Here is a 24,838-nt window from a genome sequence, read left to right as displayed (position 1 = left end):
TGGATGATTCGTGCGGCGAGTGGGTCCCCTGGACTCCGTTTCCATCTACAAAACCTCCCCAGACAAAGGCAACCCTTCATGCAGGCCATCAGCCCGTCGATCAAAAACCACGGTTGGTGCGATATTGTTTCACGCCCACCACCCGCGGGAAGCGGGCCGCACGCGGCTACGGAACGCGAGTCACGGGCGCCACCACAACGCGGTCTAGCGCGGACGCAACATGACAACAAGGTCTAAGCACGCGTCCGGGCCCACCTGTTTGGCGACGAGGAGAGCCGTCCGATGTCGATCGGACGATCGGCTTCGCTTTCGATGGCAACAAAGACGCGCTCTGACTCCACGAGGATCAGGACCCGAAGTCGGCCTCGTGTCGATCTGTCGCCGCCCGAGAGAGACCGCGGGTGGACCTCGTGGGCCACCTGTCCCCTACAGTGCTCCACCCTCAGATCACCGTCGGACGCGGATCAGACGATAGGCGACTCATCGTTCGATTCGGAAGCCGTACGTGAGATATAGGATGAAAACAGAATAGAAAGAATTGGCGTGGCGACCAACTCATCCGTCGGTGGCTTCCCGTTCGATCACCATCGTCCACTCTGTAGCTGATGATTTTTTTAATCTTTATTATTAATACTCATTTCTATTATGCGGCGGAGTAATTGGTGTTTCGAAGGAATGTTTTCTTATTATAAAAACCGGTCATACTGATAAGAAGCGTTTAATATAGGGATGATATACACACTCTACTTTTCAAGTATCGACGCCCGGCACCAGACACAGAGCGCATTTTTTGGGGGGGCATGACGGACGCAGAGGGCGCGTGGTGAAGAAATTTGGGAGCCAAAATATATGTCTACGTAGGTATATGATAGCCCGCCTTAATGCATTGACCTATTCGGCACTCGAGAGCATCGTTCCTCTCACTTACCCGTTCGTCAATTTGATGGGATACCGAGTGTTTTATGGGACCCACTGAGAATGAGGATGGTGTAGAAATGGGCAGGTCAGCGGCATCTCCGGGGTGCGCTTGCGACGACAACGTTGTGCTTTTTAAGCGAGCAGCCCTGACGGCACCATCTTCTACCCACTTTGCGCTCTCTCGGTCACTCTTTCCCCTGCATTTTCTTTGCTCCCTCCCATCTCTTTCTTCGCGTCTCTGCTCCTTTGATCAGCACGAGTGTCAGCCAGAAGTACAGCGCAGCGGAGGGAAAGAGAGAGAGGGAGAGGGGGTGGCACCGCAGAGAAGACGACAGTAACTACCTCGATCGCCTCCTACTCCTCCCCTCATTCTTTTTTTACCGTCTCCACCAAACTTGTTCGTGTGTCGAAGACACAAGCACAAGGATCAACACACACCAAGAACAATCTCCTCTCTTGCACATCTTTGGTCCATAACCATACGGTTCGTTGGATCTCATCCAAGAACTCGCACCGCGTGACCCACATTTTGTCCATCAAAGCCTTATCCATGTCTGCTCTGTCTCTGCCATTCAGATTTTGGGTTTTTAGCTGCCCTTTTCTCCTTCTTCAAGATTTACATTGCTTGGTTTTATCTCATAAACTTGGATGGTATCGATCGAATTGTACTTTTCTAGGTTTTCGTTTTACAGATTCGCGATGGCATTGAGAAAAGAATGCTCCTCACTTCTTTTTCTCAAATGTTTGCTCTTTTCTCCTCTCTACTTGATTGATGAAAACCATTGAGTTTTTTTTATGTGATTTGTACTGGATTCTCAAACTCTGTTTTTCTCGTTATGGAGATTAAAACTAGCACGAAAATCAAGCGGCCCAAACCATTCCTTTTGAAGCATCCTTGCTTCAGGCCAGACTAACATCATATGTAGCAAAATCAGTTCAAGCTGTTCTAGCAGCACAATTTCTATTACGGCTTCTCTTCCGTGCTTTTTTTTTTTTCAAGTATCTTTTTCGCATGCATATCTGATCGAAATAAATGCCCAAACAGAGTAATAAATACTTGTCTAATTGACTTTTTCCTCTCCAGTGAACAGTGCCACTGCTCTCGCAGCATTAGGACATTCACAAACTTTATTCCTGCAAAGGTCAGTACCGAGAATCACTGCATGTGTCCTTAACCATCTAACGTTCGCATTTATAGTTTTGATTCCTCTCCACTCTTTTCATTTAGGCTATGGTAAAACGTTGCTTACTGTTCATCTGCTCACTAGATGAACTCCTTTCATGTAACTTTGAGAATTATTAACTAGAGCTTTCATTACCTAGACATCTTGTACCCACTTACAAGGTTTAGGTATGGTAGAGATTCAAGCTGAGCCTACTTAACTACACCTCCTCTCACAGTTTCAGGGAGATGGGAACAAAAAAAGGGGCATGCACCATAGTAGCTAAAAAGACGTGATACAAAGTGCAGGGATTACTGGATGATATACAAAAGTAGCTTTATCATGGGGAGAGCATAGAAAAGGAATATTCCGCAGATAGTAGTGGCAATAAGATATCTCTTCTTCTATTTGATATTTTTTAATTGAAAATTTCCTCTCTTAATGATGTCTCACTGGTGATCAGCTAAAATTATTAACATGATGCCTTTGTCACCTCTGATGAAGATTGTGAGATTTTGGATATTGAGAGGGGTGAAGAGGAAGAGTGATTGTGGAAGCTGACTCAAACTAAACATCATATAGGAAATGAACATGTTGCAGAATACATATCAGTTTGTACGTAACAAAAATCCTTATGCAGAATGGCTTCAACAATGAATGTGAAATGAAAAATTCATCAATTGTGCTGTAGGTGACACAAAAGTGATTGCACTACAAGCAGATTACAATTACATTTTATTTTCATTTATGTCAAACCCTATACAACCTCTTGATAGAACTCTATTACTTTTTTTTTTGAAGTAAAATAAATTTCATTAAATTAGAAAAACATAGTTAGGGGACTCGACGAACAACTCAAATCATCCAGTTACAAAAAGAGGGGAACCTGTTGGTTCTACCAATAGATGCAAGCTGGTGAGCTTTGCAGTTGAGAGATCTTGGAATAAAGCCAGCAGAGAAGAAAGTAAGTTGGCTCAATAGGAGCTTTACATCAGAGATGATAGCCTGGAGTTGCCAAGGAACTTGCTAGGAGCCATGAATGTAGTTGATGATGGGTTGGGCATCCGATTGGAGAAGAATGTTTTCCCAACCCATGGTTGCAGCATACTTGAGAGCCTCAAGGATTGCAAGCGCCTCTGTCATTGCAGCATTGTGGCCATTGCAATGTTGGCAACCAACAGCTAGAGTAGTGTTGTCCATGGAGGTGAAGATGAAGCCTATACATGCAGGAAGGTCAGAAGAAACAAAAGAGGCATCACATTGCAAAAAACAATAAAAAAACCTTTATCTAGAAGTAGTAAACTGAGGAATTATATTACTAGTCCCCTCAGGTGATGGATATGCTTGATTAGTTTCAGTCATGAGGGCTAGAGCCTTGATAACTAAGGTAGAGGGATTAGCATGACGGTTGTGGAATTTGGAATCATTTCTATTAAGCCAAAGAGTACAAAAAGAGTGAAATAAGGCTAAGAATCTAATTAGAAGCAGATTTCTCGTAGCCTTCACCTTCCAACAGCCCCAACAGCCAAGAGCCAGCAGACCAAGAATGAAAGTGTTTGAATCTGATTCCTATTTTGGATTGAAGCAAGTTCCAAAAGAAGATGGATGAAGAACATTCAAGAAATATGTGAGCTGGAGAATCCTCATAGAGTTGACACATTGCACAGTGCTCAATCTGGTGGTGTAGGATGTGAGCAAAGAGATTAGAGGTAAGCAATCTTTTCCAACAAAGCTTCCAAAGAAATAGTTTGATCTTTGGAGAAATAGAAAGGTTCCATATCACCTTCTAGCCATGCCATCCCTTATCCGTAGTGTCAAACTTTAGAAATTGATAGGCATCACTACTAGAGAGAGAGCCTTAAGGATTGGGTTGTCATATGACTCAGATCCAAGAATCGTCATGAGGGAGCTTAGCAATATGAATCCTCAGAATTCGGTCAACTAGAGAAGGGTGGAATAGAAGCTCAAGTTTGGTCAGATTCCAGCAATTAGAGTCCAACAGTTCAGAAACAATGCAGAAAGTAGATATCACATCAATGTAAATTAGCGTAGGCCAGTGTCTGATGGGTAGGTTCTCAACTGAAGGGTCTGTCTGAATGTTGGTATTGTTGCCATCAGCTATTAGTTTTTGAAACCCAGTTTTGATATCTTTGATTAGATGATTGATATTGATCCTGGGTCGAGAGAGATTGGATTTAGGGGAATCAGTCCAGGGGTGGAGGTTTTCATACTTGGCAGTTAGGATGCGAACCCAAAGAAGATTGGAGTTGTTAAGAATGGGGAGTATATGTTTTCAAAGCTAAAATATTGTAGACAAGGTTCTGTTGATAGTTCCTGTTCCTGCCCGCTGGTGGCTGTAAACTACATATGTTGAAATACCTCCTCCTCAAAGGAAAATCTCAAGTGATTCTGTTCTTTCTCTTGATAATATAATTTGGTTTTTTTTTAATCTTCTTTAAATAACTTGCAAACTGTTGGGAAGAAACCTGTTAATGCGGAATAATTCTTTTCCCTCTTTGTGTATCAAAATAGGTTCCTCATCAAAATATCAACTTGATATCAAAATGCTAATATCAATCAGCACAGCATAAACAATAGAGCAATAAATCAATCACACAGTGAGACCAAATCTTCTTAACGTGGAAAACCCAATGTGGGAAAAACCACGGGACCGCTGTCCACCTCAAACTTCCACTATCAATAATAATGATAACAGGTTTACAGTAGGTCTTCTCTAGAATAACTAGAGGATCAGAATAAATCATAGATCTTGGCTCAAGAATAGCATATCTTAATCACATAGGATGGATCTCCTCAAAAGAGAATTCTAGGTCTCACGGAGTAGATATCGTAGGAAAGTACCTTAGAGAGGGTAAACTGTAGATCAACACCGTTAGGATTGTAGAGTTTGCTGCAAGGATTCTCCACATAAAATTTGGGCCGAAACTGACACCGTTTGGCCACCGATCGTCAAGCAGAAAACTCAGAAACCTAATCTTTCTCTCTCTATTTCTCTCTCTCTTTTCTCTGCACGCCGCCGCTGCACGCTCACTCAATTTTGCCCTTTCTCTCTTGATTTCTTTGATTTGGGCTGATGGCCCAAATTTGTCCAAGCCCACATATGGGCTGGACCCAACACAAACTTTCTGTCATCACAAGTTCATTTTCGAATGCACTTTTCTTTTTAATTTTCATTTTTAACTTGTTAGTTTGAATTCATTTTTCTTGTATTTTACAGATTGAAGCATGAATGGATGGCATAGATTGTAGTCTATTTATTTGGGGATGGATCGGCGAAGTTGGCCTTGGAAAAAGAAGTCATCTGAGAAGGTTATGACTGCAATTGATTCCTCTCATTCAACTTTGTCCAACACTGGTGGAAATCAAGTTGATCAGGTTTGTTCTTGCTTGCACCTATTTGGTGCAAAATTGAAAATAATATCTATATATCATCGATAGTAAACATAATTTGGACATCGTCTATAGATTGACATCAAAGATATGAGTTTGATAAGCAGGTTTCATGCAGGTTGATTGTACTAACATTCAGTGATGTTATATAATTTTCAGATTCATTTTGCAAATTGATCTTTGACTTTGAAAGAACATAAACCATGACTCCTTTAAAGGGTACCTCTTGGAATTCCAACTAATTTCACAACTTTAAGACTGCCGAAAGAATAAGCTGACCTAAGTCCATGTTGGCTAATGACTATGATACTAATTTGTGAAATGCATGGGTCCATGAAATCCAAGGAAAAATGTTTCTAGTTTCATTATTTTGTTGCTTCTTTCAAAAATTGCATATGATGATTTAATTTATGGGAACAAATGATTTGCGAAATATTGAAGCTTTTTGTAAATTGGTTTATATTCCTTTCACTATGCCAAACAGGTTATGAATTGGTTTCCGCTTAAATTCTAATTATCCATACATATATGATGCCCTCATGAGCATTACACACTCTGAATAGTGAATATCATTCTCGAAAATTCAAAAATATACTTGATCTTAAGTTCAACATGATCATTTTCGAAACATCATTTGATACATAGCTTGAGGCGCCTCTCAAACTTCTACTCCTATCAGACTTTTAATTACTGAAACCTTTTAAACAAAATGCAATAAACTGATATGAAATATAATACTATTATCTAGCACTATCACTACAAGATATTTTTATTTATTTTTAAGCATGATCTTTAATATATATATATATATATATATATTTATATATTTATATATATATATTGTATGTGTGCATACATACATATACATATACTGATATATGTTTTGGGGCCTTTATAAATTTCCTTTCATGAGATATTCATTACCGTGCTTTATCTGCTTAACTGCAAAGGACATGAAAGATATATGTATATCTTGATACCTTTTTCCATGATATCAAGCTTGCCAGATATAGTACATGAAAGTGCTTATGCTACAGATATCTGAAATAACAACTTTATACTCAAAGCAGTCATTGAGGTCATGAATTAGTACATTATTTGAAGCTTTGGATTGCTAGCAGAGTTCACGAGTTACCTAGCAAATTCAATTGTTATGCAATGACAATAAGATATACTGTCTGTGCTAGCAGATGACATTTATGCGTACTGCCATGTCTACTTTAACATTTTTTTATCTTTATTTGAAGCCGAATGCCAATTATCTAATGGTAAGATTTCATTTTGACTGAACTGCATAATTCTGTAGTTATTATTTCTTATCTTATCTTCCTGCATATAGTGAGATAAGGTATCTGTTAGATTCCCAGTTTACTATTCTCTTGATATGGTTCACATAGTCACTCACTTGAGGCAACTTGCTGTCTTTGCAGGATGGTAACTACACTGTTAATTATGTACAGATTTCTGCAGAATCATATGCACACCTAACTGAATTGGAAAATCAAGTGAACATTTTAAATGAAAAATTGTCTGCAGCACTAATTGAGATGACAGCTAAGGATGATCTAGTCAAGCAACATGCTAAAGTTGCTGAAGAAGCAGTCTCAGGTGTCAACATGTCCTATTACATTATTTTACCTGAATATATTTCATGCTAATATTCTAAAATGTGGTTCATGTGGCTGCACAAGAAGACATTTTGGTTGATTGGCCCTGCGATCTCTTATATAAGACCTACATGGTTTCATTATGTGTTTTTGTTGCATATGCACCCAATAACGCAGTTTTATGCATCTCACATGTTTTTCCTTATTTCTCCTTATTTTATGATCTTGGCCATTCATGTTAGGTTCTTATCATCCATGTAACATTTGATATTAAATTATTCTTCCACACTTCTCTCATCCTATTTGTTATGTTTTTACTTCACACTCCTTATCATCCATGTAACATGCATCTCACATTCATGTTACGTTTTTACTTCTCATCCATTGAACATTGGAATGAATGTAATTCCATCTTATGCATTGCATGGTAAGCTTCTAATTTAGCAAGAATTATCTATATATAAACTTGACCATATACTTCTACTTTGTTGCCTAATTTTTGAAGCTTGCTCCTTATGATACATCCATATGAGATGCATTCATGACCAAAGTTTTTATATGTAGCCACATCCTGTACATTCTCAATGCAGTGACCTGATTCTTGCATAACACAGCAGCATCTTAGAACACTGATGATGAACTCAGTATTTTGCTTAGGAGTTTTGAGAGATGATGACTATAGATCACCTCGTTTTTTGCAAATTTCTAATTTTGAGCGTTGGTGATAATGAGTTATTATTCTTTTCTTAATTATTTTAGGTTGGGAAAAAGCTGAAGCTGAATCATCCGCACTAAAACATCAACTTGAATCTGTCACACTGTTGAAGCTTACAGCTGAAGAACGTGCATCTCATCTTGATAGTGCCCTGAAGGAGTGCATGAAGCAGACAAGGAATGTGAAGGAAGAAAGCGAGCAAAAATTACATGATGTGATCTTTGCCAAAACTAAGCAATGGGAAAAAATCAAAGCAGAACTAGAAGCAAAACTAGATGCTTTCGAGGAGGAACTGCTCAAGGCTTCTGCTGAAAATGCAGCACTTTCAAGATCTATTCAAGAGCGTTCAGATATTCTAATGCAAGTTAGTGATGAGAAGATGCAAGCTGATACTGAAATTGAACTGCTAAAGACCAATATAGACTCATGCAAAAAAGAAATTAATTCACTGAAATATGAGTTACATGTCACTTCTAAGGAGCTTGAAATTCGGAATGAAGAGAAAAATATGAGCACAAAATCTGCTGATGCAGCAAATAAGCAGCACTTGGAGGATGTTAAGAAAATATCAAAGTTGGAGGCAGAATGCCAAAGATTACGTGGTCTTGTTAGGAAAAAGCTGCCTGGGCCTGCTGCACTGGCACAAATGAAACTAGAAGTTGAAAATTTAGGTCGTGACCATAAGGAGACTAGAATGAGGCACTCACCTGCAATGAATCCTAGTCCACATCACAAATCAACTCCTACTTGTGATTTTGCTTCAGAAAGCATCCACACATTGCAAAAGGAGAACGAATTTCTTACCACACATTTATTAACCATTGAGGAAGAAACAAAGATGTTAAGAGAGGCTCTGTCAAACCGTAACAGTGAGTTACAGGCTTCAAGAGATATGTGTGCTAAAACAGCAAGCAAGCTTTGTAGTGTTGAAGCACAGATGCTAGCTCTGAACCAACAAAAAGTCTCATCAACACCAAATATTGATGTCTCTTCTGATACCACCTTAACCCAAAACGAAAGCAACCTGTCAAGCCTGACCTCCATGTCTGAAGATGGAATTGATGAGGAAGGAAACTATTCGGTACCTTGGGCTACAACGTTAATGGCAGAGCTCTCACAGTTTCAGAAAGAAAAAGATACTGTGAAGTACAAGAATATAGACAATTCAAATCATTTGGAACTTATGGATGACTTTCTAGAGATGGAAAGATTAGCTTGTTTGTCAACAGAGTCCAATGGAGCAACCACCATATCTGATGGTGTGCTTGATAAGATGAAAACTGAAAATACCAGTGCTACTTTACTAGGTGATGTTCAGAAGGACGATACTAGTGAAGTACAAGTGATGGCATCAGAGAAGCCAGAAATTCTGCCTTGCACCAATCAAAACCATTATGGACTTGTAATAAATAAACATGATCATCTGTTGGTGAAACTTCAGTCAAGAATAGCTTCTATTTTCAAATTGCAGGATCAAGAAGTTGATATTGGTAAAGTTTTGGAAGATATAAGACATATCATGAAGGAAACACAGGAAGAGTTGCCTCAGCACTCAATAAGCTGTGCCATTAAAGGAAATTATTTGACAGATGCTTCTTGTGATGAAAAACCTCATCATGATGACATCAATGAGACCACCGATATTGTTATCTCTATGCATGACAGTGTTTCATCTGCTGATGGTAAGAATGACTTGGGTCAAGAGTTAAACAATGTTATAACTGAGATTCAAGATTTTGTTACATATCTTGGGAAAGAAGCTATTGTTACACAAGATCATCCATTTGATACTCAAGGACTAAGTGAGAAAATCCAGCAGTTCTCTTCCTGTGTTAAGGATGTTCAACATGATGAAAAATGCTTGAATGATGCTATACTCATTTTATCCCATATTCTGTCTGAAGCCAATAAGGTAGGCTTTAGGATGTCATTGGATATGAATAATGAATGGAAAAGTAGTCTTTCAGATTGCATAGACAAAGCAACATTACTCGAGAACAGAGTAGCTCAGCATGAACCAAGAAATGAAAATTTCTCAGGGAGGTCTTCTTCATCTCATGTAGAGATTGATAGGCCTATCAGTGATATCAATGAACAAAGAACAACAATGCAGAAATTCTCCTTGAAGGAATTTGAACAGATGAAGCTGGAAAAAGAAAACATGCAAGTGGAACTGTCAACTTGTACCAAATTACTGGAAGAGATGAAACTTCAGCTGGTTGAAACTGAACAGAACATGACAGAGCTTAGATCTCAATTGGCCACTAGTAAAAAATTAAATAGCTTGTCTGAAACACAATTGAAGTGTATGGCTGAGTCTTACAATTTGCTGGAGTCACGTGCGCGGGAATTAGAAACTGAAGTAAATGTCCTACATTCAGAAGTACAGACATTAAGCAACAAGCTTCAGGAAGAGAGGCAGTTTCACGAGGATGATTTGGCCAAATTAAGAGATCTTCAAGAGAAGATTGACAGGTTGGCTAATGATTACATATACTTTGAATTGCTAAATCTTTTAATCCAAATAAATCTGGTTCTGTTGAAGTTGGCTTTTAGTTAGTTGGTGTCATTCATATATTTGGTACATTATCTGATGTCATCTTCTTGTTTTTGTTTTTTGCTAAAATGAAGGTATGATAAATGTTGCATGTGCTCAGATGCTTACACTGGTACCAACAAAAAACAGGTAATGACCAATGCTTGAGTTCATCATGTAGACATTTTGCTGAGCCATGTACATTCCATTTTTCTTCTTGATATTATTTAGTTGGAAGGATGACTTGAACATTTGACCTTATTGAAAACCTCTTAAGGTGGTTCTCATAAGCCACTTATAATGGTCTCTTGGAACACAAAGTTAAAGGTTACAGAAATTTCTACGGTAGTTGTCATAGTTTCAAAAACTCTGCCAAACTATTTTATTGTGCAAACAACTTTGCTAAGCCCAGACTAATGTTTGTGCTATATTGACTCAAGAAATGGCAACTGCATTTAACAAAGGATAGTTCAGGATTTTCAAAAGGTGCTCGGGTGCTTAGGCGAGGCTCGAGCGCCTCGCTGAAACCCAGACATAATGCTTCAATGAAGTGCTACTTGAGTGCTTGCCTAAGCCTAGGCGCCTGGCGCCACGAGCGAGTGCCCGAACCAAATTTGGTTGGGTTCAAACTTTGGTTTGATTGGACTTATAAGTTGGCTTGATCGAACCAACTAACATAGTTATCCTAACACTGGCCAACCCTCTCCCTTGCCCGACCCAGTAAAAGAAAACAAAGGTGAAATAAAACCCTACATCCTGTCACGGACAAACTTCTAAACAAGGTGTTTGATGTAATGCTTATGTATGTCCGTGTCTTTTGGCATGTTCATGCCCTGTACAGAATGTAAAGGGGCGGCCGAAGGCTTAATGGTCCCATTTTAGTTGGGTTGGTGGCCACTTTAGGCTTGTAAATAAAAGTTGTGTCATGTGGACACGTGCGAGAGCTTTTCGGTCTGTAATGGACCATTTTACCCTTTGTTGTGCCACTGTTCAGAGCTTGTAAAGTCTGTTTGTAATTTGCATTGTCTATGAAGTGTTTTTCGGAGATGTTTGCTTGTGGATCCCGATTGAGGCGTTCTCTTTAACCCGTTCTCTCTTTTCTTGGTCCTAAGGGACAATGAGAGGCTTCGGGGAGGCTGACCTTTGCGGACGGACACGCAAGGGTGCCGCACGACTTAGGCAAATCCAGCTAAGTCCGTGTCATATGATATCAGAGCGGGACAAGCACTCATAGAAACACTTGACATGCAAACGTGGGGGACCTAGCGGGGCTGTGTTGAGGGCAGTCAGCACACGCGCGACCGTTTGAGGGAAAACGGGCATGGAGATGTAGGGAAAAGAGTTGCTCAGAGGAGCGGGCATCTGAGATTGGCATTCAGAGGAATGACCAACCCTTCGCGCAAGAGGCATCACGAGAACAGGCAAGCTTGGAAGAATTTGGAGCGCACAAAGGTTGGGATGGCTGAGTTTGAGCTACGGCTCAACGTTGACAACTATACTTGATGGTGCTCTAGGCAAGCGAGGCGCTTGGCAAGAATGAGACCATGCAAGGTGGAATGAGTTGCTCAACGACCAAAAGAGTTATGCAAAGCTCACAGAGGTGAGGGGAATTGCTAACTCGAAGAATTTGGTACTCATGCATGGGCTTGTATGCGGACGACGGAATGTTCGTGGCCATCCCAAGGCGACCGAAACTCGGCGCCATGGAGCATTGAAACTTTCTCTTCGGCATGTGAAGGATACGTCCGTCGGAGGCTAAAGTGTGCAACGAGTTCAGCATGTTGCTAGGCCTTAAGGGGTGCAGCGGGGGCTGTATTGACATGGAGTCGCAATCTAGCAAGTGCGTTTGCAAGAGGCAGAACAGTGCACAGTTTGTTCAGCAGATCAGAGTAGTCCAAGGGGATGGTGGTCTCCGAAACGAAGAGAGATGTTGCTCCAACGGGATAGTTATCCAGGAGGGATAAGTCCCGGCTCTCCAGAGGGAGAATCATGTGAGACAGACCTCACATGTTGAGGAGGAGTACCTCAACAAACAACAACTCCACGAAGCTCGATGGACTGAGCAAGCGGCGAGGAGTTGTCGCATGATCTCGCTCGAGAGAATACATTGGTGGATGCATTGCGAGATCAAGTGGGGGAGCGACCTAAAGCAACTTAAATGAAGGCACACTTGGAGTCGATGTGGAGATCGGACTCAAGGGAGGGCTGACCCGTGGAATGGTGGGCACGAGGGCCACCATCGACTCAATGCAAAAACGAGGAGCGGAGCAACTTGGGTGTAACTTTGCGAAGTACCCAAGCCGCATGAAGGGAGCCAGTATAGAAGTTGGAACGTGGAGCAGAGGCACAGTCCTTTCCTTAGACAGAGGTCAAGGACATGAACTCTTGCAGAGGCAATAGTAGGATCATGTTGTTCCATGGGTCCTTCATTCTGATGGAGCAGACTCATCTTGCATGGTGCCAAAGACGAAGGGAGCTTCGGGGCACATGCACCTTATCTCGGAGAAGCATTTGATGGAGGAACTAAGGCGACTCAATTTGCGGAGGCGAAGTTGGGTTCAGAAGGCCTTAGCACGGGGCAAGAGGACGCAGAGGCGGGTACTCTTGAAGAATATGCCACAGTGTTGCCATTCGAGTTGCTATGAAGGAAGCAGTGCGCAGCGGAGATTGTGCTGGTAGGGGCAGAGGCCGAGGATCCAGACAATGGTGCACAAATTACAGTGAAGTCGGTGGACTTCGGGAGCTACTAGGCGACGGACTGTCCTAGAGCGGTGCTTCATCTAGGTGTGACCCAAGAGTGGGTGGATGAAAGTTGATTGCTAAAGGAGCGAACGAAATCGAAGGTGGAGGAGACCCTGCGATGTATTGGCAGAGGCCACACATGGAGGGTTCACAATTCGAGTTTATTCCACAAGGATCAGAATGCAATGGAGATGTCACCAGGAGGCGACATGGTGCAGCGGATCGTGGTGGAACAGTTCGTGGCAATGCGACACACACGACATGGTCTTGACCCGTGAGGGACTAGATCATATGGAGGTATGATCGGGAGCTACTGGGAGCTCCACTTCGGTGAACAACACGACGGCAAGAAGGGCTATGGATTCAAGGAGTGAAGGCCATGGTACCGCAGAGGCGGGTCTTCCGTGCGTGCATCGAATTTTGCTTCGGATGAAAGCCTTGGTCATCAGCATATGGGGGCTGGGTTCCACTAAGGGAAAAGTTCGAATGCAAGTACCAGTGAGTTCCATGAGAGGAACTTGATCATGTAGAGGTATGATCGAAGCAGCTGGAGAGTTAGACTGCTCCAGAGCTCACATTCGCTTAAGGGAGCCCGACAAGTCAGAGGACAAGGTCGAGTAAGCGAACGTTGCTACCAAGGAAGCTAAGGAGAACAGAATCGGTGCAAACCCTACAACGTGATGGCAGAGGCCATGCATGGGAGTTGCAGTCTGTCTTTCCATCGACCAAACAGACTGCTTGGAGAACATAGAGGTGTTGAAGCAGGGGGTCGAAAGGGGCGAGGAAGCGACGACGAGTCCAGAGGGACTTAGCTACCCAAAATCAAGCATCAGTCAGAATGGAGGTGGACTCAGAGGAGTGCCACGGAGACATTTCTACTGATTGTGAAGAAAAGGGATTCAGAGGCGAGGCGACGGATAGTAGGGCCATGGGCATGGCAGTGCCATGGTACCGCAGAGGCGGGACTTTCGTGATCCTTTGCTCCATTGCTCTCACGGAGGGAGAGCGCTTGGTCGTGAAAGGGGCCGAGGAGGTGGAGCATGCAGAGGCAATCTCCAAGTACCGAGACAAGGCTGAAGGGCAGAGGCCAAGAAACTTCGTAAGACCGGTGTCAACAAGTTTCTCATCAAGATAGCCGTAAGTGAAGGACTTCGGGTCATGCAAGAGTGCACGACCAAGGAACGAAGCAGGCAGTACGCGGTGCTGTACCTTTGCTACTCAGTGGAGTAGGCGGCAGGGTTGATGGAGAAGACGGTACAATCCCAGAGGCGACCTCATCTATCAGAGAATTACTCCAAGTTGGGGTGAAAACTTCCTGCATTCCAGAAGTTCAATGGCATTGAGAAGGTGAATCACAGTAGCTAACTCAACGCAAGGAGTGCAAACACTTCAAGTACTTCAGAAGTCTGAGCAAAGAGCAGGCGAAGGCCAGTAACCAGCTCGATGCATGAAGTACAACCTCGAGGAGGCGGGCGAAGTCAAGTAACCTTTGCCTTCTCAACTCTTAAGAGAATGGGCGAAACTGAGTACCCCAGTTCTCTTATTTATCCAGTAGAGGAGCTCTGCACAAGTTCAAAGACCCTTTGAGGATAATGGAAGACAATAGTTGTCAAATCCTCACCAACGGTGATCAGTACTACTGAGAGTAGATTGTCCGCTTTATTTCCCAACGAAATGCCAATCGAAAGCGGAAGTGATGCGAACCTACTTGGATGTGACAACTAACTGGAAGAAGAGTCAATGAGCAGATTTTGTGGAGGAAGGACCCAAAACTTCAGAAGTTTGCGAGGCGATGCTCGTTAAAGCTCCAACAAGCATCCACCCAATTCAAGCAGCATGTGGAAATTTTGAGAGACTGGCGCAGTAAGGATGGTCTTTTCCTTCATTTGGTGGATTCGCAGGAATCAACGAGGATCAACACAACTTAGCCAACCCCACACCAGAGTCAGAGTCATTGGCGAGTTGAAGCAGCATGGCGGATCAAAGGTTCGACTACTCAAAAACAACAGCGGAGAGCAGTTGGGAGCCAGGAGGCGCATTGCAGCTGGAGCGGAAGATTGAAGACTCAGCAAAGGCGAAGAGTTGCAGTGTTCACAAAGGCTTCGACGAGGACGTCGAAGGAATAAGTGGGGGAGAATGTCACGGACAAACTTCTAAACAAGGTGTTTGATGTAATGCTTATGTATGTCCGTGTCTTTTGGCATGTTCATGCCCTGTACAGAATGTAAAGGGGCGGCCGAAGGCTTAATAGTCCTATTTTAGTTGGGTTGGTAGCCACTTTAGGCTTGTAAATAAAAGTTGTGTCATGTGGACACGTGCGAGAGCTTTTCGGTCTGTAATGGACCATTTTACCCTTTGTTGTGCCACTGTTCAGAGCTTGTAAAGTCTGTTTGTAATTTGCATTGTCTATGAAGTGTTTTTCGGAGATGTTTGCTTGTGGATCCCGATTGAGGCGTTCTCTTTAACCCGTTCTCTCTTTTGTTGGTCCTAAGGGACAATGGGAGGCTTCGGGGAGGCTGACCTTTGCGGACGGACACGCAAGGGTGCCGCACGACTTAGGCAAATCCAGCTAAGTCCGTGTCAATCCGTTGCCTTTGTTCGCTCTACTCGCTATCATCGACAGCCTCATCCAACTCATTTGCTGTTGCAGCTCGGTTGTCGTTTCTACAACACACCCGTCTCTATAGCTCGTTTGCCACTACATCTTGTCTAAACCCTAACGTTCGTTATAACTCTGTTTGTCGTTGCTGACAACCTCTTCCATCACCTTCATTTGCCACCTTTGCACTTTCCGTCCAACGCTGCAGCTCTGTCCACCGTCGTAAATAATGTCATCTACTATCTTCATCCTCTACTGTAGCTTTGTTCGTTCGTAGCTACAGTTTCGTTCATCGTCCTCTTCTTCCCCCACCTTCCTGTTAATTAAACTGTGAATAGACAAGCAAAAACTTGTTTGGAGCAGTTTAAATATATTTATTATATCTACAACACCATCAGCAATATGCACTTTGATTTATACGTAAAACTCTCCTAGCTTTTACTTATGATGTCTTAGAGCGGCAAAACATGCTTGATTAATAAGATGCTTTTGGAGCAGTTTAATTCTAACATAGGTCTCCATAAACATATTTAGCATATTTCTATTTAGCTATATATTATTTTAATTATAATATTCAGGGGCCCCTTACTTTGCTTGGGTAGGTGCCTGGGCGAGCGCCTAACGTCTCGGGTGTTTTGGGATCTTGCGTCTAATATTTTTAAAAACGTTAGGATAGCCCTATGCCCATATTGGTCTGCACCGTCACCCAGCAAATGGGAGCAAGGTGGTTGTAAGGAATGGTGTAACCATCCATCAGCAATTCAGTACTAGGAGCAGCCTTTACCAGCTTGTTTACATTGTATCAAGCATACTGCTGGACCAATTGGCATTCCAAGTGTCTTTAGTCGAGACACTTTCAATCCGGTTTTTTATCACTTGTGGAGGGGTCCCTCGAGGCTTCTTGTCAACTAATCATAGGCCAACACATGATAGGCATTTAATGCCCACCTCAGTGGCAACTCCAATAAATTATCATGCTATTTTAGTCAACCATTAATGATGGTAGATTTTGGCTATCAGTGGGTCAACCTTATAGCATTTAAGAGTTTTCACCTGGATGTCTCTATAGATGGCTAGTGACTAACACCATCATTATTCCTCATTGACTCTCGCATTTACTCACCTATATTCAGGGGTTGATCACACCTTGACTTAGCCATCGGAGGAAGACCTTCCCAGGCCCATTTCTGGCTTCTCTTAAGTTGCTTTACAAGATGGAACCCTGAGCTCTAGGTTGTTTTTAAAGTAGCCTAACACCCACATTGTGCTTGCTAATTGCAAGGAAAAAGAACCAGATTAGATCTAACATCCCATTACAGCTAACGACCAAAGCAAGCATCCTCACTTGTTCATGGGCTTGCTGTGGTCTACCAGTGTCACTTGATATGGATCAGTATTGGGATGTTGTTATTAAAATTATAACCTTGATCTTGGTCTACTCGAGATTAACCCCTTGTAGCAATCTATATCGTGTAAGGTTTTCAAGATGAAGTTGTAATGTTTGTGATACTTGACCCATTGTCTTCAGTTAAGCAACAATGTCAGTTATGATGATAATGTGTTTGACTCTGTAATATCAATTTTAATTGGAATTATGTGATATTATTTTCACAATCCATTATTTTGACCTAGATGATAGGCATGCATCATAAATTACTGATTTTATGGCTTCCAAAGGTTCTATTGCAATTCAATCTGTCGTTTAGTTGTTCTTAAGTTTATGAATATGGAACACTTAAAACTCATGAAAGGACTGAAATTTGCATGAACCAAGTGATGATGTGTAGCTTCTAGTTTAACTTTTAAATCATCAATATGTCCTATAATAGGAGAAAGAGATAGAAGCTGCAGCTGAAAAGCTTGCAGAGTGTCAAGAGACCATACTTATGCTCGGAAGGCAATTGCAAGCATTGCGCCCACTGGCAGAACGATCGGATTCTTCCGCAAAGAATAGAAATCTCATGACTGATGATCATTTTGAAGGTAAACCTGGCCCTAGTGGATTTAACATTCGAGCCATGCATAAATCAAGGCACTCCATGTCAGAGGTGGAAAGTTCTGCTGCTTTTATAACACCAACACATGGAGGTGAGTCTCCCTTGGATAGATTCGTCTCCCAGGTTTGCCCATCTGACATAGAAGCAGGTCATCTTACAAGATCGCCTGTCAACTCAAAGCACCGAAAGCATAGGTATTCTCAGTCATCCTCTTCTACTTCCTTTCCTAATGTTTCGCCCAATAAGCATGGGCGTGGTTTTGGCAGGTTGTTCTACAGAGGAAGAAGTGATCAGTAGCTTATGCTTGTAGAGATCTTTTCAAACGGATAGATTGAGTTCACTCTAGTTAATGCTGGACATCAGATTGCAGCTTTGAGCCTGAAGTAGATGATGCTTGCTTCTGATGGCAAATGACTCCTTTACTGGCACTGCAAAACATCATTATCCATAAGGTTTGCTTGACTTGCAGCTTGCACGGAGGAGCAGCATCCACGTCCTTGATGAAGATAAGTAATTATCATGGCATTTCGTGCGTTTTCTATAAATTTCTGTACAAATTAATCGTGAAATTGTTGTTCCTTTTGAGGCACAAACAAGCTCTGCAAACATCCGTGCTTTTTTATGTACAGTTAATTGGCTTAAAAGATGCAATCAATTTCTATAACTTATGTCGTGAACCAGAAGTCTTAGAATTTGAAGGGATCTATGCTTTACATGCTTACCTTGTATTATATTGCTATCAAAATTGTTCTTATGCATGTCTGTCAGCAATCGCCTTATTGTCGCTGTAATTTCTTCATGCGATGTTCTCTTCCAGAGCAGAGTTGACCCTTCACTTAGATACAAGTCTCCAATAGTGAAGATGCTGAGCTGCATAAGAGGGCAGAGGAGTTCATCGAGAGGATGAACAGCGCCTGGAGAGCAGAGGAAGACGCTGATATGAATCAATGGGAAAAGCGTACGTGTGACAAATATGTTATTTGGAAACTGTTGAAGGATAAATATGTCAAAATGTTTGTATTTCTTTCTGGTCAAGTCAAGCTCGGGAGGAAGGAGCGTCTGTCATTAATCATGGCGGAGACGGAACGCGTCAACGCAGCTTCCGCCCGCCACCCTGCCTGGTTGTTGAGCAATCTCCAATTAATATCGGCCACCTGCTTCACCCATCGCCTCCCAAGTCTTCTCTCCAGCTGCCGTTGTCCCATCCACGACCGCTGCTGCCGTCGGCGCGCACACACATTTACTCTCCGTCCTTCTTCGTCTTTTCCTACTGCATTGATTTCTTACCATTTATATATCTTCCTTCACTGGCCGTCGCTGGTGCCACCATCCCTGTCTAGTGGATTAGGATGGAGGCAGCGACGGCGGAGCCCGCTGTGATGGGCCGCGAGTGCCTGACCGCCGAAATGGCCTTCGGGGGCTCCTCCATTGTCATCAAGATCCGCCGTCGCCTGCCCGACTTCCTCCAGTCCGTCAAACTCAAGTACGTCAAGCTTGGCCTCCACTACGCCGCCGTCCCCGTCCCCACCGCCTACCTCCTGGCCCCCCTCATTCTTGCGACCGTTGCCGCCACGCTACGGCTCGATCGGCTTCTCTCCTTGGACCCCGCCACCGGCCTTGCCTCCGTCGCCGTCCTGATGGTTCTGTTCGGCGCCTACTACCTGAGGCGGCCGCGCCCCGTCTACCTCGTGGACTTCGCTTGCTACAGGCCCGAGGACGAGCACAAGATCTCCAAGGAGGGGTTCTTGGAGATGACCGAGTGCACCCACATTTTCACCGGGGAATCACTCGCTTTCCAGACCAATATCACGATGCGATCAGGGCTGGGGGACGAGACGTACCTGCCGCCGGGGGTGCAGGCGCGGCCCCCTCGGCTGTGCATGGCGGAGGCCCGGATGGAGGCGGAGGCCGTCATGTTCCGCTGCCTCGACGCCCTCTTCGAGGAGACGGGCGTCGACCCGGAGCGCGACGTTGGCGTCCTCATTGCTAACTGCAGCTTGTTCAACCCGACCCCGTCGCTGGCCTCCATGATCGTGAACCACTACAAGATGCGGGAAGACGTGAAGAGCTTCAATCTGGGCGGAATGGGCTGCAGCGCGGGGCTCATCTCCATCGACCTCGCCAAGGATCTGCTCCAGGCGAACCCCAACGCCTATGCGGTCGTGCTGAGCACGGAGAACATTACGCTGAACTGGTACTTCGGCAACGAACGCTCCATGCTGTTGTCCAACTGCATCTTCCGGATGGGTGGCGCCGCCGTCCTGCTGTCCAACCGACGGGCGGACGCGGGGCGGGCCAAGTACCGGCTGGTGCACGCGGTAAGAACGCACAAGGGGGCGGACGACGGCTGCTACGGGTGTGTGTACCAGCGGGAGGACGACCGCGGGGCAGTCGGGGTGTCCCTAGCCCGGGAGCTGATGGCCGTGGCCGGGGACGCACTCAAGACCAACATCACCACCCTGGGGCCCCTGGTGTTACCGCCGTCGGAGCTGCTCAAGTTCTTGGCAACGCTGGTGGCGCGGCGGGTGCTGAGGCTGAGGGGCGTGCGTCCCTACATCCCGAACTTCCGGCGGGCGTTCGAGCACTTCTGCGTGCACGCCGGGGGGCGGGGGGTGCTGGAGGAGGTCCAGAAGAACCTGAGGCTGGGCGCGGCGGACATGGAACCGTCGCGGAGCGTGCTGCACCGGTTCGGCAACACCAGCAGCAGCTCGCTGTGGTACGAGCTGGCCTACGCGGAGGCCCAGGGGCGGGTGCGCCAAGGGGACCGGGTGTTGCAGATCGGCTTCGGGTCCGGGTTCAAGTGCAACAGCGCGGTCTGGCGCGCGCTGCGGGACATCGCGGTCGGCGTCTGCGGCCGCTGCAACCCTTGGGCGGACTGCGTCGACATCTACCCCGCCACAGGGATAGACCTGAGGTTGGAATCGAATTGATGGGACGCAACGCCACCTTGCAACATGAAAGCAACAAAGTGCTTTCATTTATTATCATCTATAAACCTTAACAACAAAAATAAGCCTATCGAGATTGCTAGTGTGAGGGACCAAAAATTGTTCTTTGTAAGAGATAATCTGTGTTGGCATTATTCCCTTCAATATATATATATATATATATATATATATATATATATATATGAAACTAAATAGAAAGTTTTTCGTACAATGAGTGGACCAAAAAGTTTCCTCTTTTAGGGCTAATTATATATTAGATCTTCACATTTTAATTTTTAGGCTTAGAAATTTTATATTAAAATATTTTTATAATTATAAAAATAATATATTTATGTTTATTTATCATAATAATATCGATTTTATCAATGAAAATATGAAAAATACTAGTTAAAAATATAATTTCAATGTTTCAATTGATGATGGTGGACGATATTGGTGGTGATAGACAACGACATCGCTAGAGGCCATAGGTGATAATTATGAATAAGATCAAAGATGAGAGCTATTTTACATCTTTGTCGATGCTGACGTAGTTATCGAGCAGTCATTTCGTTGTTTTATATCTGCATCATCATCGACGTAGTTACCAAGTGATAAAAGAGTCACTCAACATTTGCAACAATATCGACGTAGATGTAGAGAGTTATCGCTCGACAACTGCATCGATACTAATGCAGATATAGAGTGATGTCGCTCGACAATTACGTTGACACCAACGTAATAGCCGAGCAACCCTTTTGTCGCTCTGCATATGCATTGGCATCGATGCAGTTGCCGAGTGACGAAAGGGTTGTTGATGTAGATATCAAGTGGCCCTTTCGTCACTCGACAACTGCATCAACGTCGACGCAGATGTAGAGCAACCCTCATATCTCACCACTGCTCTCCTTATCCATAGCAGTCACCCATGACCTCCAACAGCGTCGTCGTTCGTCACCATTGATGTCATCCGCTGCCATCAATTGAGATATTAAAATTATCTTTTTATCTATTATTTTTGTATTTCCGTAAGTAAAATCGATGACGTTAGGATAAATAAACCTAGATGTTTCATTCTCATAACTATAGGGATTTCAATATAAATTTTTAAAATCTAGAGACTATGATACTCAGGAGATCTAACTACATAGGGTAATCTATATTTTAGTCTAATGGCATAGGATAACATCGCTCTACGTCATGCAAATTTTCATAACTAATAGCTCCATACACTCTGATCATAACCCTATAATGCCAGATTTTTCAGATTATTTTGTTGATGAAAATGGATTATTAACTTAGCAAATATGTTATAATAATATGTAGGCTCCAACTAATTAAATTAGTAGAGTTCCAAAAATGCTTAACCCTAAGTCAAAGATAGTAGGTTAATTTTCAACCATGTGACTAATCAGTAATTTCTTTTTAATTATTGATAGATAAGTCTCATCTTGCCGAGAGTTTGAACTTGTTAAATTAATTTTCTTTTTCGTTCTACAATAAAAGCGTGATTTGTGAAGTGGCCTTCTAATTGGCGCTTTATGATTGTTAGACACCACCTAAATAGGTTAATTGCTACAACTAATAGGAATGAACACACAACTGCTTTGCTATTATTGTTTTTTATTGACATTTAAAGATTTTTTTGTTCAAGTGCCTAAACAGTTCAGTCAATTGGAGTTTCAGAAAATTAAAATGACTTCAATTATTTATTTATTACAAGAATATATGACATTTTTTCAAAAGACATCTATCTTTTTATTATTATTAGGATGAAAGAGAAGAAAATTTGCTACTTTTTTCACCCTTTATCATCCTCTTTAATTATATGACAATTTTTAAAAAAGAAACTCATGTTTTTCTTCTTGCATAGCCTAATCTTTTTATTTTATTCTACTTCTTATTTTCTAAAATGTGACTTACTATTAGTGAATGGCCCACCATCCACGAGGTATTGTGAGCCTCTCATTATCAACTTTGTCGCTTTTGTCCTATATTCTTCTCTTCTCTTCTCAAGAGAGCATGTGTAGAGTGAGCATTGAGAGCAAGAGAAAAAGTAGGATGAAAATGTTCGAGAAGATGCTCTATGATGTCACCTTGGGGATGCAGGTGATGACGAGGATAATGACAAGGAGCCTCACAAGGCCTATGAGTGATGACACCCAAAAATGATGATATGGCCTTTGTGGGCAGGGCGAAGGCAACTACAATGATAATGAGAGACCTTGTGAGGTCTACAAGGATTATAGCGAGACTTCCACCGGTGAGAAAGAGATGAAGAAAACGATGATGAGACCTTCACGAGTGGCACGAACATGGACACTACACATGTCGAAACTAAGAATAATCTTATTTCTTAAAATATAAGAGGCGAAATAAAACAAAGAGAGCTATAAGAAAAAGTGAAAAATCAAGATGATTTAGAGAATTTACCTTTAATTATATTATAAAAACATTTATATATTTTAATAATATATATAATATTAAAAAAAATTTGTTCGATTAGTTGCCTCACCGACTCAATCAATGTTCTAATGACTCGAGGCTTGTTCCATAAATCCTGGCAATAGGAAATGTGCAGTCGTGCAAGATTTATACGTAAGGCTTGTGGGGCAAAGCGTAGGGAGGAGACCGGTGCCATGGCTTGTGCCCGGGGAGGAAGTGCATGTGGAGACGATGCCACTCTGCTGGGTGCTCAAACAATGGGCAGGAGAATGCCGATGCACGCGTCGCCAACGAGAACGAGAGTTTCCCCGATGCTGCGACGAACGTATGCCTTCCCTCCTCTTTACACTTGATCACGAGCTTGGACGGCCGCAGCCCGTTCTCGCCGGGGCGAGGCACGTCCAGGGCGTCATGGAGTTGCGGGAAGCACTCGCCCTTAAGCTCGCTCGGGATCTACACGTTGAAACTTCCCCCTTCTTCGACCGCAGCAGTGGCTTTAGTTTCGGACTCCCCGTTGCTTAATTTGCACTTGATGGCCATACTTAGTCCTGCTTGAATCAAACCAACAACAACTCTAACTCTCTTGATCTTTCTTTCGGGAACTCTATAATTGTTGATGTATACCTTTGACTGCGTCTTCGGACTTGATGTTGTTCTGCATGCAGTCCAAGCACTGGGTAGTGCCCGCCACTGTGGCGAAACTTGCTGTCATGGGAGCAGCATTGCTGAATCCGCTCAAGAGTAGTATCATCGCGCAGAGCTGCAGCAGAAGGCATCGAGGAAGCGGCAAAGCCTCCACAAGGGAACTCGAGAAGAAGGAAAAGAAGAATAAGTAACTGCTGCTACCTTCTTCTTCTTCTTCTTCTTCTTCTTCTTCTTCTTCTACTTTGGATTGTCGACAACACATTCCCACCAAACCTGGCTACGCTTTAGTTAATGGCTACACAAGTGGTGAGTGAAATAGGCTGAGACGGTTAGCTCCAGATTCCACCTGATATGGTTTGTCATCAATTCATGTCCATTAAGATCCATTCCTTTTAATTAGTGCGCTGCTTTGCCCGTAGACTTCCACTCTTGGAGAACTGAAAGAATGAATCAAGCTCGTCTATTGCAACAGTTAAAAGGAAGCATTTCTTTTGATGAATAAAGGTTGTCGAAGCTACTTGCCCTCATGCATGATGAATGGAGAAGCACCAGATTTCTTTTTCTTTTTTCCTTTAGAAAAATATAACTCTATGCCTCCATGCATGTATGGATGGATGAGAATTGAGAATATATATATATATATATATATATATATATATATATATATACAAAGTTTAGCACTACTAATCATGATTAGTACTCAATATTATAAAATTTAAAATATAAATAAATATATCCCTCGCGTTAGTAAATTCTAATCACCACCATAGCAATTTTGAGTAGAAATTTTTAGAATAGTAATGACAACTAAAATATTTAGCGAATTGATGAAAGATTAATTATAAGTGTGTAGATAAGCTCTAAAATTTCCACGCTAAATTAAAATCTAGATGTGTAATGGCTTTCTATTGATTCAGATACATGTAATTTGCATATGAAAAGGATTGGGATATCATTAATTCCAACAATGCCGACTTATTTCCAACTGCGTACACGCGCTCGGAATCCGATCCCAAATCATCACCGTTGCCGCTTACTCTCCTGTGCAACACGCAATGCTTTCCATTGATTCTACGTTTGGGTCCCACGATCATCTACGTGGGATCCGCATAGCGAACCAATGGAGTATAAAC

General features: G+C 42.9%; 2 protein-coding genes across 2 annotated transcripts; both read left to right on the top strand.

Moving 5' to 3' along the window:
- The first annotated feature begins 1,066 nt into the window (after window positions 1-1,066).
- LOC135586357 (filament-like plant protein 4) lies at window positions 1,067-18,365 on the top strand. The gene is made up of 8 exons (XM_065149537.1): window positions 1,067-1,252; window positions 2,003-2,060; window positions 5,320-5,477; window positions 6,923-7,100; window positions 7,859-10,289; window positions 10,446-10,500; window positions 17,521-17,882; window positions 17,955-18,365. The coding sequence occupies exons 3-8, from the start codon at window positions 5,367-5,369 to the stop codon at window positions 17,983-17,985; spliced, it is 3,168 nt and encodes a 1,055-aa protein (XP_065005609.1). The 5' UTR covers window positions 1,067-1,252; window positions 2,003-2,060; window positions 5,320-5,366; the 3' UTR covers window positions 17,986-18,365.
- Window positions 18,366-18,885: 520 nt separating this feature from the next.
- LOC135637114 (3-ketoacyl-CoA synthase 1-like) lies at window positions 18,886-20,872 on the top strand. The gene has a single exon (XM_065149538.1). The coding sequence runs from the start codon at window positions 19,038-19,040 to the stop codon at window positions 20,616-20,618; it is 1,581 nt and encodes a 526-aa protein (XP_065005610.1). The 5' UTR covers window positions 18,886-19,037; the 3' UTR covers window positions 20,619-20,872.
- Window positions 20,873-24,838: the final 3,966 nt, after the last annotated feature.

Source organism: Musa acuminata, chromosome BXJ3-4, assembly GCF_036884655.1.
Source record: "Musa acuminata AAA Group cultivar baxijiao chromosome BXJ3-4, Cavendish_Baxijiao_AAA, whole genome shotgun sequence".
NCBI classification, from domain to species: Eukaryota; Viridiplantae; Streptophyta; class Magnoliopsida; order Zingiberales; family Musaceae; genus Musa; species Musa acuminata.
The sequence above is the reverse complement of the archived record's forward strand: the minus strand, read 5'-3'. Positions and strand labels throughout refer to the sequence as shown.